Source organism: Helianthus annuus, chromosome 7, assembly GCF_002127325.2.
Source record: "Helianthus annuus cultivar XRQ/B chromosome 7, HanXRQr2.0-SUNRISE, whole genome shotgun sequence".
In the NCBI taxonomy this organism is placed as follows: Eukaryota; Viridiplantae; Streptophyta; class Magnoliopsida; order Asterales; family Asteraceae; genus Helianthus; species Helianthus annuus.
In genome coordinates this window covers 123,705,823-123,733,460 of record NC_035439.2, presented here as the reverse complement: position 1 = coordinate 123,733,460, position 27,638 = coordinate 123,705,823, and the positions used below count along the sequence as shown (strand labels likewise).

The following is a 27,638-nucleotide window of genomic DNA, read 5'->3' as shown; positions in this document are numbered from 1 at the left end:
ATTTTTTTTCTTTATTGTAGTGAAATTATCAATAATAGTATACGGCGTATCTATTATTATCAATGGATTCAAAGATTAAACGTCGCAATAACTTGAAATAAACATAGCAAATAAGTTGTTACAAGGGCTCCTAAATCCCAATACAAAGTCTTCAAACGTTGTTCAAGTGGAACACAACACGTCCCGGAAACAAAGGGGAGAGTTCTTCACTAAAACAACATAAACTCAAAATTCAGACACCAACATTGACAAATCAAATACAACAGGTTCATACAACATGTTCGATGGCCTCAACCAGATGTTGATATCAGGAAGCCTTTGTAAATGTCCATGAGCTACGCTACAAATGCTGCAAACATCAACCACCTTGTTTCAGTGACTTAACAGTACCAAAAAAAAAACCCTGATGAAATAAAGACCTATGGTTGATGCAATGATTGACTCAAAATAAAGGGACTATTTTTGTACTATGTATACAATTTAGCCGTTGCAATTGCAATTTCCGTTGGATGCAAGGAGTATTATGGGTTGTCTAAGAAATTTCGAAAAGTTAACTGCACTTTTCAATGGTGTCATTGAGAGCTGATGAAAGATAAAAGCTTAATTGATGCATGATTCAACCTAATGCATACGTTTCACTAAAAATGCTGTAAAATGCTATGAAATTTATTAGAGAGCGCATAAAACTACCTTGAATGTGAAAAATGGATGCCCAAGACGCATCCTATGTTTCTTCACAACTTATAAAGCAGCCTCTAAATAAATAAAAAATAAATAAATAAAAAAAACAATTTTAGCTTCAATCACAACTTGTTCAAAAAAATAAAGTAATTTTGTGATAGAAGATTATAACCTTTAATTTAATTTCAGGAGGGATAAAATTCATAAGTTAATCATGCAACTTCCCTCAAACATGGAACAGCCTACATTAGGTTTATCAGCACCCTGATCTGCCACCGTCGTTTGACCCGCCAGCTGTACGCTGACTTTTATTAGGGTTATCAGTACCCTGATCTGGAAGCAGCTGTTTTCGGCTTAAACAAAGCTGTCCTTTTTCATTGATCTGTAAAGTACATTGAGATAATTCTGAATATTGACCAAAAAACAGAAACAAGTTTCGTTTTATTAATGAAACCATAATCATCCAAAAGGCTATCCTATGCTCTTCAAATACTGCAAACATACAAGAAATAAAATTCAAACCTTAATGAGCTTGACATCCACAATGTCTCCGACCTTAAAAGCCTGAAAAAATATAAAAAAGATTTCATGATTTAATTGAAAGAATACAAGGTGATAACAAAGGTGATAACTCTTACATCGTATGGTGTTGACATCTGGTCTAGACTTAATTCACTAACATGACAAAGTCCCTGAAATGAAGTTAAAACTTGTTTCAATTTCTAGATCTTTCTAAGCTTCCGTAGGAAAAATAAAAATTGATAACACACACATATAAAGCATGTCATGCAAAATTGCTGCTAACATAATATCATGATTGATAACCAGGATAGAAGTTATACCACTCGGCCTGGTGCTATCTCTATAAAAACACCAAAGCGAACAACAGCTGTGATTTTACAGTTCCTGATAACAGAACAGCACAAAATCCAATGTGAAACAAGATTTGAAAAAACTAAGAAAGAAGCATTACGCTCACATAAAGGACAGATACCTGTATACATCACCAACAATTGGAACCATTGTCAGGTTACTAATAATAGCTTTAGCTTTTTCTAAGCTTGCCAAATCTCTTGAAGTTATTTTGACCTGAAAAAGTCAAAGACACGTGTGAGATTGCAATGACAAAAGAGTATAGAGAAGCTGGCATGTTTAGCTTACTGTTCCATTATCTTGAGTGTCAACATACTCCACACCAGTCTCTTTAATAATACTCTTGACATTTCTACCCCCAGAGCCAATAATAAGGTTCACTTTATCAGGTTCAACCTACAGCAGTTGTTAAAATTAGGGCTGTAAATGAACCAAACGTTCGGCAAACAGTTCGTGAACCGTTCGGCGGGAAGTTCGTTTGTGTTCGTTCGTTTATTAAACAAACGAACACGAACAAGAAATTTCGTTCGTTTAGTTAAATGAACAAACATGAACAAAGGTCGCGTTTGTTCGTTTATGTTTGTGAACGTTCGGTAACGTGTTCGTTTGTGTTCGATAGTTCATTAATGTTTTTAGGTTTTATATTTATTTAAATATATCACAATTCTGACAAATTAAATATCTAATAAGTGTAAGTATATTATATATTCTGTTCATGAACAATTGTTTGTGTTCATTTGTTTCCATTTGTGGTCATGAACATTAGTTTGTGCTCATTTGTGTTCGTCAACGTTCGTTGCCTAAAATTAACAAACAAACAAAAACGAACACGAACAAGTTCATTTCCATAACAAACGAACACAAACATAAAATTCCATTCGATAAGTGTTCGTGAACGGTTCGCGAACACATATATTTTTTAACAAACAAACACGAACAAGGTTTTGTTCGTGTTTGTTTGGTTCGTTTACAGCCCTAGACTTAAAATATTTAAATAAACAAATGTGAGTGATATTGATATTCCATGTCATGTCAGATAACTAACCTTCATAACAAGTATAAGTGGAGCATGCTTAGCAAGCTTCTTTGAGGGGGGAGGTGAGCATTTCAACATCTCAGCTGAAAAAAATTAACGCGTGTTCATGCAAACCGAGTAAAAAATGTACGGAGGTATAACTATTTACAAATATGTTGATTTAATGTGTTTGGAATTTACCAAGAATACGCTTTCGCCCTTCCTTTGCTTGCAGCAAAGCCTGCTTCATTGTTGACAAAGTAATTCCACCTACCTATAACGTAAAAAGGCATGTTGTTCAAATATTAAACCACCAATATGCACCGAATTACTTGACAACCAAGAAAACATAGAAAGACAGAATAAATAACCTTTATATCCATTTGAAATGCTGTTACTCCATCTTCATTCCCAGCAACCTGCATCATTAAATTTCAGTAATATCATCACCTATATCCGTCCTATATTTTTATTTTGTTGATAAAAATGTTGTTCCAGAACATGATATATGCGAAAAGAAAGAAGTCAGATGCCATTGTTTAAAAGAATCCAAGTTGTTTTTTTTAAATAATATCACAATTACCTTTAAGTCCATATCTCCAGAAGCATCCTCCGAGCCGGTGATGTCAGATAAAATAAGTGGTGTTCCATCTCCGCCAGATTCCTGTGTGTCTAGAACCAAACCCATTGCTATTCCCGCAATAGAGCTCTTTAACGGTACACCAGCGTCTTGTAATGCAAGGCATCCCCCGCAAACGGATGCCATGCTATCACAAAGCATATGTCAAAATAACTGTCAGACAAGTTTTATCTAATGGTGACACATATTAGAACTATTATTTCCTATAATAGACATGAAAACCGTCACACCTTGAAGATCCATTACTTTCAGTTATGTTGCTCTCAACACGTATCGTATACGGAAAATCATCTTCAGAAGGCAAGCATGGTTTTAGGGCTCGTTCTGCTAGTGTACCGTGACCAATTTCTCTTCTACTTGGTGCTCCAATTCGTCCTACTCCCCCAACACATGATGATGGGAATGAATACTGCATAATTAATAAAAGATAGTTAAAATAGCACCCAGATATCTTATTAGAAAAGTCACTAGAAAAACAACCGTTTACAGTGTCATAATTCCCTTCCCACTGGTAATATTTTTTTCTTAAAACTTGTATACACATTTATTAAATGTGTTTTAAGGATAAATAATAACACATACAAAACAAAATATGGAAATTTAGCAACTAATCTACTATTCAAGTTGTAAAAAAAAGGTTCAGCAAAGAGCTAAAATCATAGTCACACCTGAAGATAGAACTTTTTTACATCTTCCGTACCCACAAGGTTGTCTATTCTTTGTGCCATCCGTTTATCACCAAGGGTAACCACTGCCACTGACTGTAACACAAAAGAAGTTAAGACAAACTAAAAAACATTTACTAAAAGATCTGCAAATAACGTAAAGTATATTATGATATCTGGAGTCACAAATATCTGTTTGTAACGTTTTAAATACAAACCTGGGTTTCCCCACGTGTGAAAAGAGCACTTCCATGTGCACTAGGAAGAAACCTGCATTCTGAGTAAATACCGCGTATCTCCTCTAGAGTTCTGCCATCACTTCGTTTCCCTCCCTTATGAATATTACAACCATAGAAATAAAAAAAAACCATAAACCCTTTAAGATCAAAAGCGTGAAGGCTGAAAGATAAAAAGTACCATGAACACACGATTAAGATCAATTAAGAAAACGGAGACTAGGATATCTATGTTTCAGTCGGTTTCTTGATGGCAAATAATCGTATGCATACCTTCACTATCTGTTTTCGCAGGTACTCAGAACACACACGTTTGAACACCAGTTTCACATCCTTGGGGTAAAACTACATGGGAACAGGGAAAATCATGAATAGCGGGAAAGTGATAAACTAGCAAGAAGAGGCAAAGTCTGCAATCCATCTAAATTAAAATTAAAATTAAAATTAAATAAGATATCAATCAAGTGACATTCAACAACTAAGTGTTGTAGTAATCGCTAGTCACTAGTCAGGCGGTGGGGTGGGGACTAGCGATTAATCGACGTGACGACGTCTAGTCGGGATTTTTACAACCATGCTAGTGTAAGTATGACCAATTGACCATTCATTGCTTAACTAACAGCTGTAAGAATCCGAACAAGTTTATCGTATGGAACCATTTAGCAACCTCATATGTTAACATATCCTTTCAAGTAGAGGTAGCAATCAAACCAATGCATACAACAAAAAACAAAGAAAATGGTTGCATGTCAAACCAACACGATATGAAACTAGCCCATCTTGCAAGCGTTGCAAGATTGCTTTCTTATTTTAGCTATATGAAATAAGAAATATACATGATTCGGGAAGAGGGGAACATAGCCTTCATCAAATTCGCCATCAACAACAGATTCTTCCACCTGCGTAAGTCTACTTACAACCTTTTCTGCTAATGACGAGAGGGCTTCCCTTCTTGGTATTTTGTCTTTTATTTGTAGTATCTTGACTAACTCATCACCGGCAATTTCCTGCATTGTATTTACTTTTGAACATGAGAAAGAAAATCATGCAGATATATGAATTTTCTACAGTGATAAACCAAATTAAAACAGCGTAAACATGTTAACAAAGACGAAAAGAGGCACATACTTCTACATGCTTATACAGTTCAGGTGGAGGTAATTTAAACGAATCAAGCAATTTGGGTTTCCCATGCTTTTTTACCAAATTGTCCACCTGTTCGCATATGGCTCTTACAGCATCCTGATGCACAAAGAAAAACAAACTTTTTATACCCAGAAAAATATATTTCAATTCATGATCATCAGACAGAATTATATATTATATTATATTATATTAGAGGGTTTTATGTGTAACATTATTATCTATTTATAGTCTTGTTATCTTTCATTGTAAACACACATTCTTGGTTATTTAACAAATGTGGTCCTAATCTAAGTCCAATTCCAATTCTTGGTTTATCTAACCCGAGTTATTTAACAGTTATTTAGAAATAAGAAATGCCATAAAAGTAAAATAATATGGAAACTAAATTCCAACACAATTAAAGGATAACCTTGGCAACTTCTATCGCTTGAAGCAACTTCTCTTCAGGAAGAAAGTCACAGTAACCCTATAATAAATAAGTCACAAACACAAAATACTCGTGTCAGAATCAGCAAGTACCAAAATGATTATCGGCTTAAAATAGAGTTAATTAACAATAAAAGAAGTATATAGTGTGATAATGATGTATACGTAGTGTATTGACAATGCTACATAGTTACTAAACCACCAACATACGTGTGATAATGATGTATACGTAGTGTATTGACAATAAAAGAAGAGCGGTTACAACCTCTATCATTAATATCCCAGATTCTGAGCCTGCTAACAATAAATCCAGTTTGGATTCTTTCATCTCCATGGTTGTAGGATTCACAACAAACTTATCATCAATTAAACCGACCCTAACTCCTGCTACAGTGTTTGTGTTTGGCACTTCTGAGAGAGCTCTGTTTGGTACACAATGTGGCAGTAACTGTAATTAGGTAGCTGAAACCAAAACAGCCTATGATGCCATCAAGAAACAAAATTCTTAATTCCATACGGAATCTTACACTGCAATTCCAGCTGCTGTAATAGCCAGAGAATCTGAGGAGTGCAAACCATCATAGCTCCAAACCTGAGTATAAATTTCCCCTCATCAATAAGCTGTGATCTCGATTGTTGTTTTTGAATTACTTATAACCATTATTTAAATACCCAAAAACCAACAAGAAAAAGGCCTAAAAAGTAAGCACATACCTCAGATCGTATTTGAGTTTCATGGTAGAAGTCCTTAGGCATGGTTGGCCGCAATGCCCTATCAATTTGTCTACAAACAAGTACCTGTATTACATTAACAGATACCATTCAAAACCCGCATATTTGTTAAGGCATGAGCGTGATACTGTATCTAAGGTAACCATGATGCCTATCATTCACAAGAAATTTTTCGTGATCTTAATTAAATAACGCGCAATAAAAATAAAGGGAAGAAAGTTGTTTTTCACCTAGTTTAATAGGATATAATTAAAAAAAACCTGGTGCCTAAAAAGTTCATCTTCATAATGATACAGCCAACAGATTTCAGCTTCCATGGTCACAACTCCAACTTTTTTGAATCATCATGTGAGGGTGTACTAATGTATGAATTGGGGGGGGGGGGGGGTGTATAAGAATGAAGACATACCTCATGGTCTTTAATCCTTCCCTCCCGTTTAAAATATCCTCCGCTGGATGAAATGAATGAAAATCAATCCATTAATGTGCAGGGTATTATTGATATCAACAGTAGTAAACTCGTCATGTAAAAAAGCAAACACGCATTATACTTGCCTAGTTTTACCAGCTGCTGAAAGGCGCTCTTGATAATGTACAATCATAGGAAGAAGGTCAGAAGGCTCACTTGAAACATTAGACATACAAACAGATGTATAGATAATCTGCATGTTACAAAATAATCTGTTCTTTAGAGATATTATAATATTAAATCACATAAACTAGAATAACATTTCACAAACTTACAGTTCCTCCATCTCTTATGGTAACAGATCCACTAGCTTGTCTTCCTATTTTACCAGTCTCAACTATTATCTGTAGAAAAAAACACATATTAGAGCAATAAGGATATATGTTACAATGTTTGGGAAAGAAAATGATATGTTAATACTCAACAATATATAAAACGAAACGAAACGAGACCACATAAAAGGTAACAAGCTAAAGCTACTTATGTAGAAAAAGTGAAAAAACGTGCGGTAAGTAAAAGCAAGAGTAACAACATACTCCTGGCCACTCAAGAAAGAACAGATAGCCATTTTCTTAATCTTAATGTCTGAATTACGTTAAAAAGTCGGAACCAAGCAAAACAAACTTAAAAATATAATTGAAACGGCTGGCTTACGTGTCTATCTCCTACAGGAATGTAAACTGTATGGTAGTCAGAAAATAAAGTTGTTGCTTCTTTATCTGGAGCTATGGCACCATCAGATTCACGACTTGGCTCGGTTCTATCAGTAAAAGAAGGGGATGGGAGTGACACCGAATGTTTGTGCACAACCTTAATCTCCTCGGCTGCCTGTTAGCATACGTAAATTTAACGAAACTGTTTCGACTAGTTGCGTATGACTAGAACAAGCACAAACAAAGTTCCAAATGTTTTTAATCTTCACCTTTGATTCAAGATTGTACTTTCTCTTTCCTGCTTCATTTCCAAACATGGCTCCAAACGCACAACTTGGCTTCTTATGTACCTCAATGCTTATTCTCGAAGCCTGCATACAAAAACATCATCATTTTTCTCTATAAATTGTCAAACAACTAAAATGAAAATACATACCTAAAAAAAGAAAAGGGTCATAATTCATAAACCACGAAAAATACATTATTAATACACAAAACCGACTTAATAAATGTATTCCAACTTGAAGCAGTATAATTTTTATAATCGTGTTTCAGACTCCACATGTTAAAAAAAAAAGGAAAAAGAGATGCAGGACAACTTGAGGCCATTTTGACCAATGTGCATTTGTAATACATAAAACCACCTAAATGATTTTACTCAAAAGTCAGATTATTCTTGCAATATTATAACTTCTATAATTATACGTAATACTAACTATATGCAATAAAAACGAAAAAAAACGGCCAAAACGAGTGTTGGGTCAATCAACCCATATGACTTGTTACCCAACATGACCAACCGACTCATTTGGCCACCTACAAATAGAATGAAAAAAAGCCAACAACATACAGAAGATACTTCTAATTTATGGTTTTGGTTCGCTCCAACAATAACGTTTCCAACTTTCTTTTCAAATGTGTCATCTTCAACAACATTGCTAGTACTTTCACTTCCTTCAACTTCGGTTGCTTCTTCAACATTAGCAAATTTAATATTTCTTGTAGCTATCTACACAATTTAGATAAAAACATTTTTCAGACAAAGCTTATATCTTTATCTCATGTATTACTTCTTTTGTGATACAAGGTAAGCGGTTCTTAAATTCATATAAAGATGGAAATATTGAAGCTACATTACAAACAAATGCAAAAACTTCACCATTTCAATGTGCTCTTCCTTCAGTTTCTTGGCAGCAGGTTCAAACGCAGCAGCTTTCTGCACAGAATTCGTAATAATGCTAATTACGAAATCAAGGTTTCGCTCAATATACGGGTGTCTCCTCTTCAATATGTGGCACAATTTTAGAGTTGTCACTGGCATTTTCTTTGCTTTAAAAATGACAGATTAAGACAGCGAGTTAATATTAAATTCAAAAAAGACTAAATTGCATTTTACGTCCTTTAAGTTTTAGTGAAGTTGCAGGCGTCGTCCTTTAACTACGGAAATTACACTGGATGTCCATTATGTTACTATTTTAATCGGGCGGTGTCCTTTAGCGTTAACCCAGTTAAGTTTTAAGGTTAAGTCTGACCATGTGCCTCTCACATGAGGGCATTTTCGTCTTTTTCCCCTTTTTACATTAATAACACTGATAAAAAGACCAAAATGTCCTCATGTGAAAGGCACATGGTCAGACTTAACATTAGAATTTAACCAGGTTAGGGATAACGGACACCGCCTGATAGAAATTAGTAACATAAAGGACATCTAGCATAATTCCCGTAGTTGAAGGACAACGCCTGCAATTTCGTTAAAACTTAGGACGTAAAATGCAATTTAGTCTAAAAAATGAAAGAAATGAAATAAAAGAATAACCGCATTACCAATTTCTATAAGAACTTTGTCTGGCAATATATAGCATGTACTTTCATCTACTTCACGGGCAATATAATCTCTCAACTCACAAAGTCCCTACATTCCGTTAGAAAGAAACCCTTGAAAATACTATTCTGGTACCTTTTCACAGAGAAAAAAAAGGCGATGACTTACTGCAACGATGGCAAGTTGCTGACCATTAAGATCAGCGGCACGCAACCTGAAACAGCAAAAAATAAGTGGCCTTTATAAAACATGTGGCCATGTGCAAATTTGGTATCTATGTATGTATCACAATCAAGTTTTAAAATTTGAAAATTAAAAGAAGGATCTACCCATATATGTTTAGATATGAATTCTCAGTCAGAATGTCTTTCTGATAGAGCTGCATACATATATTGTAACTGCGTTGGTATACCTGACACAAACCATTTTAAATGAAATAAGAAGACGAGAAAATCATTTAATTTTCACAAATTATACCACAAAAATTGAAGCTTAATTACCTCAATAACAGGTGGTGCTTCAGGGCGTTCTGGATCTGTTGGTGATAAAAGCAGTCTCCTTCGCATAAGATCATATATAAACAGAAGATAATGCGTGTCTTCTCTGGCATGTCTATTGAAATAAAAACAAGCAGCGCACATAAACATGACACGAAATCTAATAAATAAGGAAGGAAATGGGTAGAGACTTGTAACAAACAACTACCACCTTAACATTGCATCAGTCAACGGCCGCACTCGCCAATCTGCATTGTTGTATCTGTGAAAAATGAAAACAAAAAATAAATAATAATATATTATTTGTTAAGTGTTGTGTGCAAATGGACTAAAGAGGCATACTCTTCATTTGCAGGAACCTCGCAAAAGTGGCTCAATAGATACTCTAGAGAATCCTCCTCCAACTTTAGCACCTTTGACGCCTATAAAATTTAAAATTCACTCACATCAAATTAATGACAGGTCAAAGAAAAACAAAAACAGGATTAGTCTTTTAATTCACACATTATATAAGAAAACGAATAAAGCACACTCAAAATTAGATGGTAGTGAAGGTGAAAGATAAATAGATAACCTGTCCAGTATCAAACATATTGCAAACATATATACCAAAGTCACGTTGCAGCCATAGAATACATCGATCAGCTCCATGCATAACCTGATTAATATACTATCACACTGTTACAGAACGGTTAAAGTTTCTTGAAATATTTGCTTCAAACAAGAGATGACCTTTCTTTTGGTAGGATCCTTGAAAACCTCTCGCAAATACAGGCCAATTTGAACCCGTAGTTTAAATGCGTCCACAATAAAATCTTCTGTTCTAGTAGATATTTGCATCAAGCAAGTCAACCCTTGAAAAGAACGATGTTGATTCTGTTTCAAAGCAACCTAAACATCCCAAAGTAATAATGTAAGTCATATGTACAAAATACATATAGAAATATTTGTGCCCCACATCATGAGCAATCATACACCCACAAACAGTTAAAATGATTAACAAGGATAGCTATGTGATTATAGGAAGACATGTTTTTATACATATAAGAGAATCAAGGAATAAAAATACGTAAAAAAACAAACATCTTCAGGCAACTATTTCTCTGCCTGATACCAAAATGTTCCTATGCCTTTACAAGATGAAGCATTAATCAAATAATCTGTAAAAACATAAATAAAAGATTACCGAAAATTCATCCGTATCACGCAATTTAGTAGCTAACTCCTTCAGATCTTTTACATCTTGTACGAGCTTGAAAGGTGTAGTTTCAACTGGAGGTGGTTTTACAGGCTCTACATCACTTACCGTCTTATCAATAAAATCCATGACTGAATATTCCTCCTACATAGATATGAGAAGTAAATCTTATTATATTGTAGGACATGACTATATTTCTCCTTGCACTAAAGAATGAAACACACATTCAGTAAAACACTTTTTGTAAGAACGGACATAATCACTAAACTTCTACTCGTGATCATGCGTGAAGTGAAAAATGTGCTTCTTTGATTGAAGCAGAACTAGTCAACTAGAGATAATGTATAAGAAGTTGCTCACAAATGGGTGTATCAACCTGGACCCATCCTCACTTCTCTGCAACCAAACATGTTCAAATGGCCGATAAGAATTGTCGACCCGTATGTTATACTTCTCCTGTGGCCTACCTAATTTGTGGTTTTGGTTCGCTCCAACTTCAAAGTTTCCAACTTCCTTTTCAAAAGTGTCATCTTCGACAGCATTACTAGTACTTTCACTTCCTGCAACTTCTGCTGGTTCTTTACGATTAGCAACTGTAACATTTTTTGCATCCCGCTGTACAATTTACATGTAAACATTATAAGTGGTTCTTCATTTCGTATAAGATGGAAAATTGGAAGCTAAATTATGAATAAATTCAAGAAACTTCACCATGTCAAAGTGTTCTTCTTTCAATTTCTTGGCAACAGGTTCAAATGCAACAGCATTCTGCATGGAGTTCGTAATAATGGTAACAACGAGACCAAGGTTTCGCACAATATACGGGTGTCTCGACTTCAATAAGTGGCACAATTTTAGAGTTGTCACTGGCATCTGCTTTGCTTTAAAAATGCCAGATTAATATAAAGAGTTAATATTAAATCAAAAAAATGAAGGAAAAGAGATAAAAGAATAACGGAATTACCAATTTCTATAAGTACTTTGTCTGGCAATATATAACATGTACTTTCATCTACTTCACGGGCAGTAGCATCTCTCCACTTATATAGTTCCTGCATTCCGTGAGAAAGAAACCCTTGAAAATACTATTCCTGTACCATTTCACAGAGAAAAAAATGACGACAATGACTTACTGCAACAATGGCAAGTTGCTGGGCGTGAAGATCAGCAGCATGCAACCTGAAACAGCAAAAAATGAGTGGTCTTTATAACACATTTTCAAATTTGACATCTATGAATGTATCACAGTCAAGTTCAAATCATTATCATCATCATACTCAGTAAATCCCACCAATAGCAAAACTTAACTAAGGTAGGGTCTGAGGAGGGTAAGATGTAGACAACCTTACCTCTACCCCGAAGGAATAGAGAGGCTGCTTCCAGTGAGACCCCCGGCTCGATAGTAGCTTTGCATCAAGCCTTGGACATAAGGCACATGACACTCAGCAATTGGGACAAAGGCCAATTAGTGTATGTATCCCCATGTCTTTCGGCTATCAGCGCCACCACATGATGCATGATCAACCGTCCGTCGCTTTTAACGTTATTTTCACGAATAACGTTAAAATTAGTGCAATTTCACTTTTGACCCCCGAGGGCCACACATATATACATTATATGCGCACACCGCAAGCGGGCGTACAATCAAGTTTAAAAATTTGAATATATAAGAAGGGTCTACCCGTATATGTTTAGATATGAATTCTCAGTCGAAATCTCTTTCTGATAGAGCTGCATACATATATCGGAACTACGTTGGTATACCTGAAACCAACAAATTTAAATGAAATAAGGAGCCGAGAAAATCAATTAATTTTCTAAAATTATACTGTAAAATTGAAGCGTAATTACCTCAACAAGAGGTGGTGCTTCAGGGCACTCTGGATCTGTTGGTGATAAAAGCAGCCTCCTTTGCATAAGATCGTATAGGAACAGAAGATAATGCGTGTCCTCTCTGGCATATCTATTGAAAGAAAAACAAATGGCACACATAAACATGACAGGAAATGTAATAAAAAAAGGAAAAGAAATGGGAAGACTTGTAACAAACAAGTGAACAACTACTACCTCAGCATTTCATCAGTCAATGGCCGCAATCGCCAATCTGCATTTTCGTATCTGCGAAAAAATGAAAATAAAAAAATACAAAATGACAGAATATTTTCTTGAGTGTGTGAATCAAACAGTGATATTTTTTCTATTGAATTTTAAAAAAATTGATTACAACTGATCCTATATGTAGATATAATAATAATCTATTTGACAACTAAACACTTAGTCTAATAATGTGCAAATGGACTAAAGAAACATACTCTTCATGTGCTGCAACCTTGCAAAAGTGTCTTAATAGAAACTCTAGAGAATTCTCCTCAAACTTTAACACCTTTGAGGCCTATAAAATTTAAAATTCACTCACATGAATTTATAATTCACACATTAAATAAAAAGAATGAATAAAGCATACACAAAATGAGATGGAAGTGTAGGTGAAAGATAAGTAAATAACCTGTACAGTATCAAACATATTGCAAACATATATACCAAAGTCACGTTGCAGCCATATTATACATTGATCAGCTCCATGCATAACCTGATTGATATACTATTACAGTGTTACAAAATGGTTGAAAAGTTCAGTAAAAACTTGCTTCAAGCAAGAGATGACCTTTCTTTTGGTAGGATCCTTGAAAACCTCTCGCAGATATGGGCCAATATGAACCCGTAGTTTCAATGTATCCACAATAAAATCTTCTGTTCTAGTAGATATTTGCATCAAGCAAGTTAACCCTTGAAAAGATCGATATTGATTGCCTTTCAAATTGACCTAAACAGCCCAAAAGAATAATATAAACCATATGTACAAAATACGTAAAGAAATATTTGTGCCCACATCAGCAGCAACCATATAAAGTAAATCAGGATTTGTATATAGTACTAATGTTACACTTGGATACTTTCTAGATATGATATTTATACAAGTAGTCTAATACCATAGATTCAGAGAGTTACAGTGGTTACATAACTAACACTTCTTTCAACCTAATTTGTGAAGCTTTTCGTATATTTTGTATTCACAGGAATGACTTTTTTAGACCTCTCATGCATTAATTTTCAAATAATCAAAACCTGTTAAAACACCCAAACAACTAGTTATCATTACTACAACCTCAAAATGCAAAATCAAATCCAAAACATCATCTCCTACAACATGTTCTGTTACAAATAATTATATAAATCATATTTTTCAAAACCACATAATCACTTACAACACACATGTCCAAATACAGAATACCCCCTTAATAAACGTATCCCATACCAAATATATCATGTTAGAAAATGAAACATTGCCATACAAGAAAGTGTTCAACATAAAGCTCCCAAATATCAAGTATTATACAACAAAGAATCCATTCCTTTACACTATGACGCATTGATTACAGAAATCTGTATAAACTTAATATGAAATATTACCGCAAATTCATTGGCACCACACAATTTGGCAACTAACTCCTTCAGACCTTTTACATCTTGTACGACCTTGAGAGATGTACTCTCAACGGGAGGTGGTTTTACAGGCTCTACATCACTTGCCGTCTTATTAATAAAATCCATGACTGAATGTTTTTCCTGCATAAGCATAAGAAGTAAATATTATTATTTTGTGGGACACAACTATATCTATCCTTGCATTAAAAAATGATACCCGCATTCAGCAAGACCCATAAAATATATAATGTGTTAATTACCAAACATAATCACTAAACTTCTACTCATGATCATGCATAAAGTGCAAAATGAGTTTCTATTACTGTAGTTGATTTAGAAATAATATAATAGAAGTAGCTCACCAATGGGTGTATCCTCCTAGACCCATCCTCACTAGTCTGCAACCAAACATGTTCAAATGGATTATTAGAATTGTCGACCCGTATTCCATACTCCTCCTGTGGTCTCCTACCAACAGACGCTAGCTGAAAAGAAACTTTCGCCTTTGGTGTCCCCATTGCAATACTATCTCTGGAAACAACTTCAACAGACAATGGATTATCTAGATTGTTAAATCATTCAGAAGTCATGATATCATTCAGAAAACGAAATAGCATATTAAACACTTGAAAAAGTACCGATTGCCCGAAGCCAAACAGTTTATCCCAAAATAGTATGTTAACAAGGTAACAAGTTATTTGGATATATATATAGGGGAGGGTTATCTTGAGAACGCTATATATATGCAATGCAACAAAATCATACTACAATACTATTCCAATGCTTCGTAAAATACAGCAAATTCTTACAAACTTGTAAAGATAGATTCATGAAATCCAACTTAATAAACTCAATTTACTTTTATTTAACAAAACATATGTAGAAATATATTTACAAAAGTATTAAATCAAACACAAATCTACTACTTTAAACTATACTAATCAAAAGCCAAAATCCATAACTCATCTATTTTATATCTGTATACTTCTAAATCCATATCTATCTATATTTCTATAATAAATGAAAATCTTTGAGGACACCAGTCACCTTCTTTTTCCGCCTCTCTGTCATATTAAATAAAGTATTAAATCATAATTTTTTCGTTTCTCTCTTATTTATTTAATATCTGTTTTCCCAACTACTTCCTTATTTTTTCCGCTCATTAATAACTATTTAATATTTCATTGATCCAACATTCCAACCCCTGTGTAATAAACTTAATAACTATTTAATATTTCATTGATCCAACATTACAACCCCTGTGTAATAAACCGGTTTCAAACCTAGTTACTGAATAAAGTAAATACAAACTGTTTTCTTTGGGTAATTATCATCAATTATTCAATTATCAAATAATTAATAGTTTTCCTACTTTACTTAACACAGGGTTTCTAACCTAGTTACTTCATCTTCCTCTTTGATTGATTTCAGTTGCCGTTCAAATCCATATTTCTCGTATCATTTAGTTCAAACATGTATAACAATATAGGTCATGATAATAGAAAGGGAAAACATATGGTTACCTGATTTCAAACCAGAGTTTCAGTCACGCGAAAACCTCTCGTTCTTTTAACAACAACGAACTAAACATAAAGCACATGGATAGATCGTTACCTTCGTAGCAGGTTAATCGAACTTGTTACAGTCAAAATTCAGTCATTTCGGTAACTGATGGTGGTTTAGTGGTTATCAAAGTCGCCGGAAACGATTTGCGGAGGCGTTAGGGTTGATCGCAGAGTTAACCGCTCGGCGGCGCGTGTAAGGAAGTGGAAATTAGCTGTTGAGAGATGATTGAGGAATGGTGAGCGGCGGAGGAGAGTGAGGAGTGAGAGAACGGTGGTGGCGACTGGTGGTCAACGGCGGTCAGCAGAGAGAGAGATAGAGAGAGTTGCAAAATGAAGGAATGTAGTGAAGATATAACAATATATGAATTAAATTATGGTTTGTGAGTTTCTTGCAGAGGAAGAAATAGAATTGAAGGCGTCAGATCCTCCTCATTATAAAATCGAAACCAAATTCACAAGTCCAGAACAATCCATCTGACCAACCCCCTTCACTCCCCAAGTATTTTGTTTATTTGAAAGTCAATGAAGACTTTTTTGTGTTCTCACGTGTGGACACAACAAAGAGAATATATAAGAACACAAAATGGAGCAAGTGTGTATTCAATATCTATATTCCCTCCACAAATAGTTAAATCTCAAAATTAATTTTTTATCAGCAAATTTCTATTGTCTGTTCTGATTTTGAACTCAATATATTTCCTTTTCAAACTCAGTTTTTTTTAAATTTTTGTCTCTGCTAATAGACGAGCACCTCATGCGTGTTTCAAAACTCATTTATCTATCAAAATTTATCAACTCTATATTTTCTAGAATAAATTCATTTAACTTACATTTACTTTCGGTCTTTTGATTATGAAACACATCATTTAATTATCTGAATGTTCTAATGGAGACATTTATCTTTCCAATTATTTTATAAGTTTTAAATTAAATTATTTCCTGTTTTTCTAATTATATATAAACTAGAATTAAGCACCCTGCGTTGCGGCGGGGGCCTAAAACTATGCCAAATAACATCAATTCCATACCGTTAGTAGCGACCACCAACAATGAAGTTGCGGCGTGTTAACACGAAGAAATAAGACTGAAACATATAACATATAAAAAATAACTATGTCGATTTAGGACCCACACGTTGCGACAAACTTGTTAAATGGAAAAAATTGACGTAAAAACGTTGAACCACACACGCACGTACGTTGTGTTAACTCGTAAAATAACGTAGAAAAGAATAACTAAGTCGATGTAGGATCCGCCCGTTGTGGTGAACTTGCCAAAGGGGGAAAATAGACACGTTGCGACATACCTGTCAAATTGTGAAAAACAGACCAAAAATGTTAAACCACACATGCACGTTGTGACGTATTAACTCGCAAATTTTAGAACGAAACGTAAAACAAAAAAAGTTACGAAAGATAAAAAAGATGGGGGACCAAAGTTGTAAATAAAAAAGTGTTAAATTACAAAAGATGAAAAGTTTGGGTTAAAAATAAACAAATTAAGAGGGTTAAAACATAAAAGATGAAAACATTTGGGTTAAAAGTGAAAAATCACAATTTTTTGTTTTTTTAAAAATCACCCCATGCTTAGTGTACAACAATATGTTGCTAATCTATCTACTATAGAAATTCTACATTTAAACTACTCCTATTTTTACTTATTTAATACTAGCTTACAACCCCGTGTATTACACGGGTTGAATGACGAATAAAATGTAGATTATAAAGTTGTATATAATCCTTATTAATGAAATGACTTATTTAGAGAAGGAAAATTGGTATTTAATAAACCAACCTTTGCCCAGTTGGTAAATAATAATCCAACCTACAGAATTGGTATATAATAATCCTACCTATCAATATGTTGGTACTCAATGAACCTCCGTTAGTTTTTTTTAACTGAAGTTAGTTTTTAAGTTTTATTTATTACACAAACAGTCCCTGTAGTTGTAATTTACTAGTTTTAACTATGAGTTAATAGCCAAAATGGTCCCTGAGGTTAATAGCCACAACACCGCCACCACCACCACCACCACTGCCACCACCACCACCGCCACCACAGCACCGCCGCCACCACCACCACCACCATCGCCACAACACCTCCACCACCGTAACCATCGCCACATCACCACCACCACCACCGCACCGCCACCACCACCACCACCACCGTCACTAGAGCTGTTGGATCTATGATGTTTTTGGTCAGTCATCGTCTGTTGCTGCATCTGAATTCAAACCCCTTAGGCGTCGATGATCAAAGTCAGAGATGGTGGTGGTGGTGGTGGCGGTGCGGTGGTGGTGGCGGTGCGGTGGTGGTGGTGGCGGTGCTGTGGCGATGGTGGCGGCGATGGTGGTGGTGGTGGTGGCGGTGCGGTGGTGGCGGTGGTGGTGGTGGTGGTGGTGATGGTGGTGGTGGCGGTGCTGTGGCGGTGGTGGTGGCGGCGGTGGTGGTGGTGGTGGTGGCGGTGCTGTGGCTATTAACCTCAGGGACCATTTTGGCTATTAACTCATAGTTAAAACTAGTAAATTACAACTACAGGGACTGTTTGTGTAATAAATAAAACTTAAAAACTAACTTCAGTTAAAAAAAACTAACGGAGGTTCATTGAGTACCAACATATTGATAGGTAGGATTATTATATACCAATTCTGTAGGTTGGATTATTATTTACCAACTGGGCAAAGGTTTGTTTATTAAATACCAATTTTCCTTTAGAGAAAATAGTAAAACAAAAGAACAGTTATATTTTCACTATTCAAAATAGTTTTCTAAGTTTTCACTTCTCGTTTAAGATACTACAATCCATTTTATTATATGTCTCAAAAAGAAGTAACACTAACAAATAAAAAAAATAATGATCATAAAATTGTAAGTATTTTTAAAAATAATTATAAGTTATGAGGTTATGGTAAATGAATTGTAATTAAGTTCTACTATGTATATTAATGGTATAATAAATACTTTGATATAAATTAAAATTTTTATAATATTATATAATGTCTTTATTTAGCATGATGATAAGTTGCGTAATATGATTGAAATTAAGTTTAATATTTAAAACTCAATGTTATTAGGAAGTTAATTGGACCATATTTTAAGATGGAAACATATTAATATTAAGATAAATTTAAAATTGGAAGAAAATATTGAACACGTGTATTACACGGCTTAATTAAGTAAATATAATGTTATATACTTAATAGCAAAAAAAAATATGTCTTTTAAAAACCATTTAGTGTTCGCTTTAAAGATAATTTAGTACTTTATTTAGATAATCCGCTTGTAATTTAAGTCTTCTAAGTTATATACTATAAGTACTTGTACATGTGATTTCATACTTTATTAGTAACTATTGTTTATATCCAAATAATATATTTTATCTTAACAAATATATATGTTTAGGGTAAAATGAAAACTTCTACAAGTTGTGAGAACTTAGAGAACTCGGCCTTACAAAAGGTTTTTTTGAATTTTTTACAAGGGGTGTGACTAAGCAGTTAGAGACTCAAGACGTTAAACTTTTTGATTTTGCATTCAAGTGGTTAAAACCACTAAAACATAGGGATTCAAAAAATAATTTACTATTAATTAAATTTGAAATAATACATTTGATCTCTAACTATATTAAATAATATTTTAGTTATTATATTATTTGATATATTTATATTTGTTATAGATAATTATTAATTAAATTTGAATTTATACCTTTATCTCTAACTATATTAATTAATATTATATTATATTTTGTGTATAAAAATTAATATGTAATGCTATTATTAAAAGAAATGAGGCATCAGAGAGTGACATGTGTACAAAAAGATTTTTATTTATTAGTATACTAGGTTAGAACCCCGTGTATTACACGGGTTGAATAAATGCAATTTTATATACAAAATAATAAAAAAATATTTTTAAAAATCTCGTTTATTACACGGGTTGAATAAATGCAATTTTATATACCAAATAATAAAACAATATATATTTAAAAATCTCATTTATTACATTGGTTAAATAAATATAATTTTATATATTAAATAATAAAAAAAAGTTATATTTTTAACAACCCCGTGTATTGTACGGGTTGAGTAAATTTAATTCTATATATTAAATAATAAAAAAGTTACATTTTTAAGAACCTCGTCGAGCTGAGGAGCGAGACTAAGTTCGACCGTTAGGGAGACTAAAGCGGGAGGCTGTGTTATACGGGTTGAACACATGTAATTTTATATACCAAACAATAAAAAGTTATATCTTTATAAATCCTATGTATTATATGTATTGAATAAATCTAATTTTATATACTACATAATAAAAAAAGTTATATTTTTAAAACCCCGAGTATTACACGAGTTGCATAAATGTAATGTTGTATAGTAAAAAATAAAAATGTTATATCTTTAAAAAACCTCGTTTATTACACGGGTTGAATGAATCTAATAAAAATTTATATCTTAAAAAAACTAACGGATATACTCGATATACGATGGATGGGGTGATTGCGGTGATTGTTCTTATAAATGTCACGTAAACATAGTGTATTTGAGTTGAGAATTGAACACGAAAATATAAGTATAGAACCAATAAACACCTTTTAAACATATTTGAAATAGGTTCTACCCTTAACTATTTTAGTTTAATAAAATAAATAAATCATTTAAATTAACTGAGTTAAGGCTAAAGGACATAACTTGCAAGAGTTTGCAAACATCGAGTACGTTTTCTGTAACTATTGAAAACAAAGGACACAGTTTGCAATAAGTGACATACATAAAGGACGATTTTTGTAATTTACCCTATTTTAAAATATTATATATATTGTCTTCTATATGAATTGTTTAAATTTATATTAAATTTAATTGTATAATTATCTTTTAATTAAAATTAATTATCTATAAAAATAGATGGCTTCAATGAATGACACGTGTTCAAAACTTGGTTTCTTTTATTATAATAGATAGACTAGGTTACAACCCCGTGTATTACACGGGCTGATAAATGTGATCTTATAACTAATAATAAAAGTAATATCATATAAAAAACACATGTACGAATGAATAATGAAGTATAATGTAAGTTGTTAACGTATACATTTGTCAAGGTATGTATTTAAAAAAAATGAAGATTAACGTGACAGTTATAAAGTTTGTTAAGTTTAATTTTTAAACATTTACCACCTATTTTTTATTTAAAATATTGTATTTTTGTCGTTTTTACGATCCAACTATATTAAAACTTCTTAAAAATCACTCATTAGTTATTATGCTTTTTATTTAGATTAAAAAACACAAAAATTTGGTTTTGGTTAAGTTTATGATAAAAAATCATAGATTGTTTGTTTTTTTAAAAACTTATGAGTATACGTTAACAACACTTTCATACGACATTAATTTTTTATAAAAAATGCATCAAAAACAATTTTATCTTTAAAATGAGTATACTATTTCTATACTTTTAGAAAAAAAATTCGAAAACCTGGATGCGTAAAATGCAATGGAAAAAAAAATACAAAAAAAATGTGTTTTTTATAATACGCAATAGACATAAAAAAACATAAAAAGTTTTTTTTAAGCACAATTGATAAAAAAAACATAAAAATGTGTGTGTGTGTTTTTCTTCTAAAACGCAATGGAAAAAAAAAACACAAAATATTTTTTTTTTTTACAAAACTCAATAGAAAAATAAAACCCTCAAAAATGTCTTTGCTCTAAAACCCCCAGCTATGGCCATTTGGCCGATGGCACTATCAACTTTCACTTTGGCTCAGACCACTCCCAACTTAACACATCGATTGTCATGGCACCCCGTCGTTAAATATTCACTAACCAGGTTACTAAAATTAGCCTATGTGGCAATTTAATCTGATGTGGCATTCATACGTGTCATACATGAGCTGATGTGGATAATCCCTCATTCGTTGAAGTTTATAATCCCCAAACACACAGTATCACTTCACTAATACCAAGATAAACATATCAGAAGCTCTCAAGTTCATCAATGGCGATCAAACCCTAATCGATCAGAGGTACGTTTTCTCTCAATATATTGGTATTGTTCACTGATTGCACTGATGGAGGTTATCGATGTGATGCTATGGTATGGTGGATCATTGGATTTTAGTTTTGATCAACCTCAATATATTGGAAGTGATTCTAAGTTGATAACTATGGATGTTGATCACATTGCATACTTTGAGTTGTTAGGGTATGTAATGGATTCTGGGTGTTATGAAAGTAGGGATTTTTACATGTATGGATTAAATGCTGATACTGGTGAATTCTAGTTTTTTGGGGATGATAATGATGTTATGGAGATTGCATTAAAGGCTGTAACATGGTCTGAACCATTCATGGAGGTCTTTGTTCAAGTCGCTCCAATTACCCATGAACAAGAAGTCCAATTCATGTCCCAGCCCAGTAAACCCAAAGCCCAATCTTATTCACCACCCAGTAAACCACAAGCCCAATCCAGTTCCCAACCCATTAAATGAAGAGGCCGGCCCAAAAAACTTGTAATCCAGTCCAAAAAGAAAGTAGTCCATGTCAGTAGAGTGAGTAGGGCATCTGACAAAAGTGGTAACCCTCATGTACTTGAAGTCCCTAGATCTGGATCCACTGCCTCAGGAAAGGAGGCTGTTGCTGATAAACCAGTTGGTTTGAATAATCAGCCTAGTGTACAAGAGGCTACATGGGCATTTGATTTAGATGAGGAGTCTATTGTTCAAGAGGGTGTATCGAAAGAAACAGATGGTTTGCAAAAGGAGCCTATTGTAGAAGAGGTTTTAGTGGAAGAAAGGAGTGGTTTTGATAACCAGTGTGCAGATGAAGATGACAGTCAAGACAGTGACTATAAAGCTGACTTAAATGGGACAGAAGAGTCAAGCTCAGATGAAGATGAAGGTTTTCTTGATGATAGTAATGAAGATGAGGTTCATGATGAAATAGCTTTCTCAGATTCGGACAGAGAAGATGCTGAATGGAGACAGTCACAAGATGCCATTAAACGAGCTAATAAGGATGAAGTTGAAGCTAAAAAGAAGTTAGTTGAACAGTGTACTAAACCTTATGAAAAAGAAGGTAAGTTGATTGAGTCTAATGATGCAAGGTGTGCACATGTAGAGGGTTACAGTAGTTACGAGGAATCTGCTGGTGATGTTGCTACTCCTGGTGAGAGTGAGGATGATGATATAAGAGGTAAGAAGTACAAAGAAACTGCTCCAAGTGTAAATGAACACACCAACTGGAAAAAGTTTACATGGAAAGTTGGAATAAGGTTTGCATCAAGGGATCGTTTTAAGGAGGTAGTGAGAAGGTATGCTGTGACTAATGGCAGGAATCTGATCATTGCAAAGAGTGATAATAAGGAAGAATGTCGTTTAGCTGTGAAGTGTGTACCAGGGTGTCCTTCTATCTATATTGTTCACTAAACAAAGCCAAAGAGTGTTACATGATTAAAAGTGTGAAGAACAAACACAACTGCCAGAGAAACATGATCAAGAATAGACAGCTAACTGCCAAGTTCTTAGGGGATGAGTTCCTTCCTTTGTTTAAGGCCAAGCCAAATTGGTCTGCTAAGGAGATTCAAGCAGCAGTTAAACAGAAGTTTAAGGTAGTTATAACTAAGTGGTTAGCTTACAAGGCTAAATCAAGTGCACACAAGAAGCTTCATGGTTCAATGAGAAATCATTACAGTAAAATTGGTTCTTACCTGGAAGTTCTAAAGAAAGCAAATCCATCATCAACCTTTAGGTTAGAAACTGCTCTACCAGGTTTCATTAACCTAGATCCAGAGGCCACATGTGAAACATTCTTTAGATTGTTTGTTTGTTTTGATGGAGTCAAAAAAGGTTTTTTAGCAGGATGCAGGAAGGTATTGTGCTTAGATGGGTGTTTTCTTAAAACATTCCTTGGAGGGATGTTGTTAACAGCTGTGGGAAGGGATGGTAATGACCAAATGTTTCCTTTGGCATGGGCAGTAGTTGAAGGGGAAAATAATGAGAGTTGGGAATGGTTTATGGATGAGCTTAGGCAGTGTTTGGGAGTAACTGATAATGGTGAATCATGGACATTTATATCTGACCAGCAAAAGGTAGATCTCCCTAACCAATAATTAGCTTATTCGTCACTTATCTGTGACATTGTTGTATTGGTTTTGCAGGGTCTGTTGAATGCTGTTGCAGTGGTATGGCCAAAGGCAGAGCATAGAAACTGTGCAAGACACATCTATGCTAACTGGCACAAGACATACAAAGATGAAGAGTTGAAGGAGCTATTTTGGAAATCAACTAGGTCCTATTGTGAAGCTGATTACTTGCAAGCCATTGAAGAGATGAGGGGCATAAACCCTGATGCAGTAGAGGCCTTACTGAAGCAAAATCCCAATTGGTTCAACAGGTGCTATTTGAACACTCACACAAAATGTGATGTTATAGTAAACAACATGGCTGAAACTTTTAATGGCTTTATCATCAATGCAAGGTCCAAACACATTATACACATGTTAGAGGACATAAGGATTCAGGTCATGAGTAGGCTGGTTACTAAAAGAATAGAAATGAGTGCCAGGGATGTTGTTATATGCCCTAAAATCCAAGAAAAGCTTGATTTTTCAAAACAGGCTGCATATAGATGTGAGGTGTATCCCTCATCATACCATGTGTTTCAAGTCAGGGATTTTGATGATGTTTCAGTTGATCTAGATAATAGAACATGCACATGTAGGAAATGGGATTTGAGGGGGTATCCATGCAAACATGTTTGTGCTGTAGCTAGGTTTTTGCATAAAAATGCAGAAGAGTATGTTGATTTGTGTTACCACAAAGACACATACATGAAGGCTTATGAATTCTCAATCCCTCCAATACCTAGTGAAAGGTATTGGCCTAAGATTCACCATCCTATGGATCCACCACCAATAAGATCTCAACCTGGGAGGCCTAAGAAGAATAGAAAGAGGGATCCTCATGAGGATCCAAAGAGACCAGGGAAACTTACCAAGCATGGGGTGATAATGACTTGTGGTAATTGTGGGGGTAAAGGTCACAACAAGAGAAAATGTACTGAACAGGGAAATCAACAATCTATTGCAGGTGAATTACTTGTTTTAGTGACACTTGTCTGTGTATACTGCAGGTCATTACATATTGCATATTTGGTCACTTGCAGTTTTGACCCATATGTAGCTTGTACAACATACACAGATTTGGTCACTTGCAGTTTTGAACCATATGCAGCTTGGACAACATACAGAGATTTGCACACTTGCAGTTTTGACCCATATGCAGCTTGGACAACATACACAGATTTGGACACTTGCAGTTTTGACCCATATGCATTGTGCAGTTTGGACATTTGCAGTTTTGACCCATATGTGCAGACCCATTATGCAATGCAATGCAGATGTGTAGCTATATGTGCAGACCCATTAGAGGTATGTTGACTAATCTGGTAATATCAATACATGTGCAGATATTTGCAATCAAGAACTAGGATTTTGCATTAAAATTCATCAAAAGTGTACAATTACAACAAGAACACACTTCATACTACCTAAACATATACAACACTATGCTAATGCCAATAAACAAGGTTAACACATATTGCTTGTTCCATTTCGACTCTGTTCCAAATATCTTTGCTTTCAACCACCTATTCTCTTCTACTAACACCATGTTTTCGTATTTCAGGTCTTCTGAACTTGAACTGAACCTGCACTGGGATGCATGTTGGTTGAACATTTTGTCGACATCTTATTTCCATAAGAAGAACTTGCAGTCTGATCTCTGCAAAAGCCAACAAAACCTCAGTTAATCAATCAATTCAATTCAAGAAAAATACTTGGAGTTAAGGTGGAACATACCGGCCAATGAGAGCATCCATAGAATTGTTGACCTTGCCGCACACTTTTCCGTCCAACAACTCGAACAACTGCTACAACATCATGATGGCAGTAGACATTACCCTCCAAATCAACCTTAAACAATTTAGGGTTTCTGGATACTGTGGATGAACACGTAGAAGAAGAGCTCATTTTGATTCAAGATTAGGGCTTGTTCTTCACAGAAATCGACCGGATCGTATGTTGATGATGGATTTGCTCCAAGGTGCGTCTGATTTGCTCTATGAGTTAGGATTAGGGTTTACAGAATGCGTTTGTTAAGGATTGGGGGTTTTAAAGAAGGTGAATGACTATACTTGACACGTATGAAATGCCACATCAGATTAAATTGCCACATAGGCTAATTTTAGTAACCTGGTTAGTGAATATTTAACGACGGGGTGCCATGACAATCGATGTGTTAAGTTGGGAGTGGTCTGAGCCAAAGTGAAAGTTGAGAGTGCCATCGGCCAAATGGCCATAGTTGGAGGTGTTTAAATCCATTAACCCAATAGTTAAATCTCAAAATTAATTTTTTATCAGCAAATTTCTTTTAATTTCTATTGTCTGTTCTGATTTTGAACTCAATATATTTCCTTTTCAAACTCAGTTATTTTTAAAATTTTTGTCTCTGCTAATAGACGAGCACCTCATGCGTGTTTCAAAACTCATTTATCTATCAAAATTTATCAACTCTATATTTTCTAGAATAAATTCATTTAACTTACATCTACTTTCGGTCTTTTGATTATGAAACACATCATTTAATTATCTTTAATTATCTGAAAGTTCTAATGGAGACATTTATCTTTCCAATTATTTTATAAGTTTTAAATTAAATTATTTCCTGTTTTTCTAATTATATATAAACTAGAATTAAGCACCCTGCGTTGCGGCGGGGGCCTAAAACTATGCCAAATAACATCAATTCCATACCGTTAGTAGCGACCACCAACAATGAAGTTGCGGCGTGTTAACGCGAAGAAATAAGACTGAAACATATAACATATAAAAAATAACTATGTTGATTTAGGACCCACACGTTGCGACAAACTTGTTAAATGAAAAAAATTGACGTAAAAACGTTGAACCACACACGCACGTACGTTGTGTTAACTCGTAAAATAACGTATAAAAGAATAACTAAGTCGATGTAGGATCCGCCCGTTGTGGTGAACTTGCCAAAGGGGGAAAATAGACACGTTGCGACATACCTGTCAAATTGTGAAAAACAGACCAAAAATGTTAAACCACACATGCACGTTGTGACGTATTAACTCGCAAATTTTAGAACGAAACGTAAAACAAAAAAGTTACGAAAGATAAAAAAGATGGGGGACCAAAGCTGTAAATAAAAAAGTTTTGGGTTAAATTACAAAAGATGAAAAGTTTGGGTTAAAAGTAAACAAATTAAGAGGGTTAAAACATAAAAGATGAAAACATTTAGGTTAAAAGTGAAAAATCACAATTTTTTGTTTTTTGAAAAACACCCCATGCTTAGTGTACAACAATATGTTGCTAATCTATCTACTATAGAAATTCTACATTTAAACTACTCCTATTTTTACTTATTTAATACTAGCTTACAACCCCGTGTATTACACGGGTTGAATGACGAATAAAATGTAGATTATAAAGTTGTACCTAATCCTTATTAATGA

The 27,638-nt window shown here is 34.2% G+C and overlaps 2 protein-coding genes across 8 annotated transcripts; one reads left to right on the top strand and one right to left on the bottom strand.

The window, feature by feature from the left end:
• Positions 1-70: 70 nt before the first annotated feature.
• On the bottom strand, positions 71-16,623 carry LOC110914632. 7 transcript variants are annotated; one of them, XM_035975234.1, is made up of 51 exons: positions 16,063-16,623; positions 14,902-15,070; positions 14,525-14,680; positions 13,719-13,877; positions 13,560-13,643; positions 13,366-13,445; positions 13,121-13,171; positions 12,905-13,016; positions 12,735-12,817; positions 12,187-12,232; positions 12,018-12,105; positions 11,765-11,934; positions 11,414-11,668; positions 11,042-11,197; positions 10,588-10,746; positions 10,430-10,513; positions 10,198-10,277; positions 10,067-10,117; positions 9,859-9,970; positions 9,688-9,770; positions 9,527-9,572; positions 9,361-9,448; positions 8,696-8,865; positions 8,387-8,545; positions 7,806-7,907; positions 7,538-7,711; positions 7,159-7,227; positions 6,970-7,076; positions 6,824-6,866; positions 6,397-6,480; positions 6,210-6,274; positions 5,948-6,104; positions 5,666-5,722; positions 5,239-5,352; positions 4,947-5,117; positions 4,384-4,455; positions 4,093-4,206; positions 3,878-3,970; positions 3,440-3,618; positions 3,153-3,336; positions 2,941-2,988; positions 2,771-2,843; positions 2,600-2,673; positions 1,843-1,906; positions 1,676-1,770; positions 1,524-1,587; positions 1,320-1,373; positions 1,204-1,245; positions 854-1,063; positions 691-755; positions 71-349 (listed from the first exon to the last, which is right to left on the bottom strand). In XM_035975234.1, the coding sequence occupies exons 2-44, from the start codon at positions 15,055-15,057 to the stop codon at positions 1,886-1,888; spliced, it is 4,629 nt and encodes a 1,542-aa protein (XP_035831127.1). In that variant the 5' UTR covers positions 15,058-15,070; positions 16,063-16,623; the 3' UTR covers positions 71-349; positions 691-755; positions 854-1,063; positions 1,204-1,245; positions 1,320-1,373; positions 1,524-1,587; positions 1,676-1,770; positions 1,843-1,885. The 7 variants fall into 7 exon arrangements, with proteins under 7 accessions (XP_035831127.1, XP_035831125.1, XP_035831122.1 ...); XM_035975232.1 differs by having other exon boundaries at positions 1,843-1,950; positions 8,396-8,545; positions 16,063-16,622; XM_035975229.1 differs by having other exon boundaries at positions 1,843-1,950; positions 14,902-15,080; positions 16,063-16,621.
• Positions 16,624-23,589: 6,966 nt separating this feature from the next.
• On the top strand, positions 23,590-25,795 carry LOC110914631. The gene is made up of 4 exons (XM_035975010.1): positions 23,590-24,189; positions 24,259-25,189; positions 25,283-25,530; positions 25,787-25,795. Exons 1-4 carry the CDS (start codon positions 23,590-23,592, stop codon positions 25,793-25,795), a joined length of 1,788 nt encoding a protein of 595 aa, XP_035830903.1.
• The last annotated feature ends 1,843 nt before the right edge of the window (positions 25,796-27,638 follow it).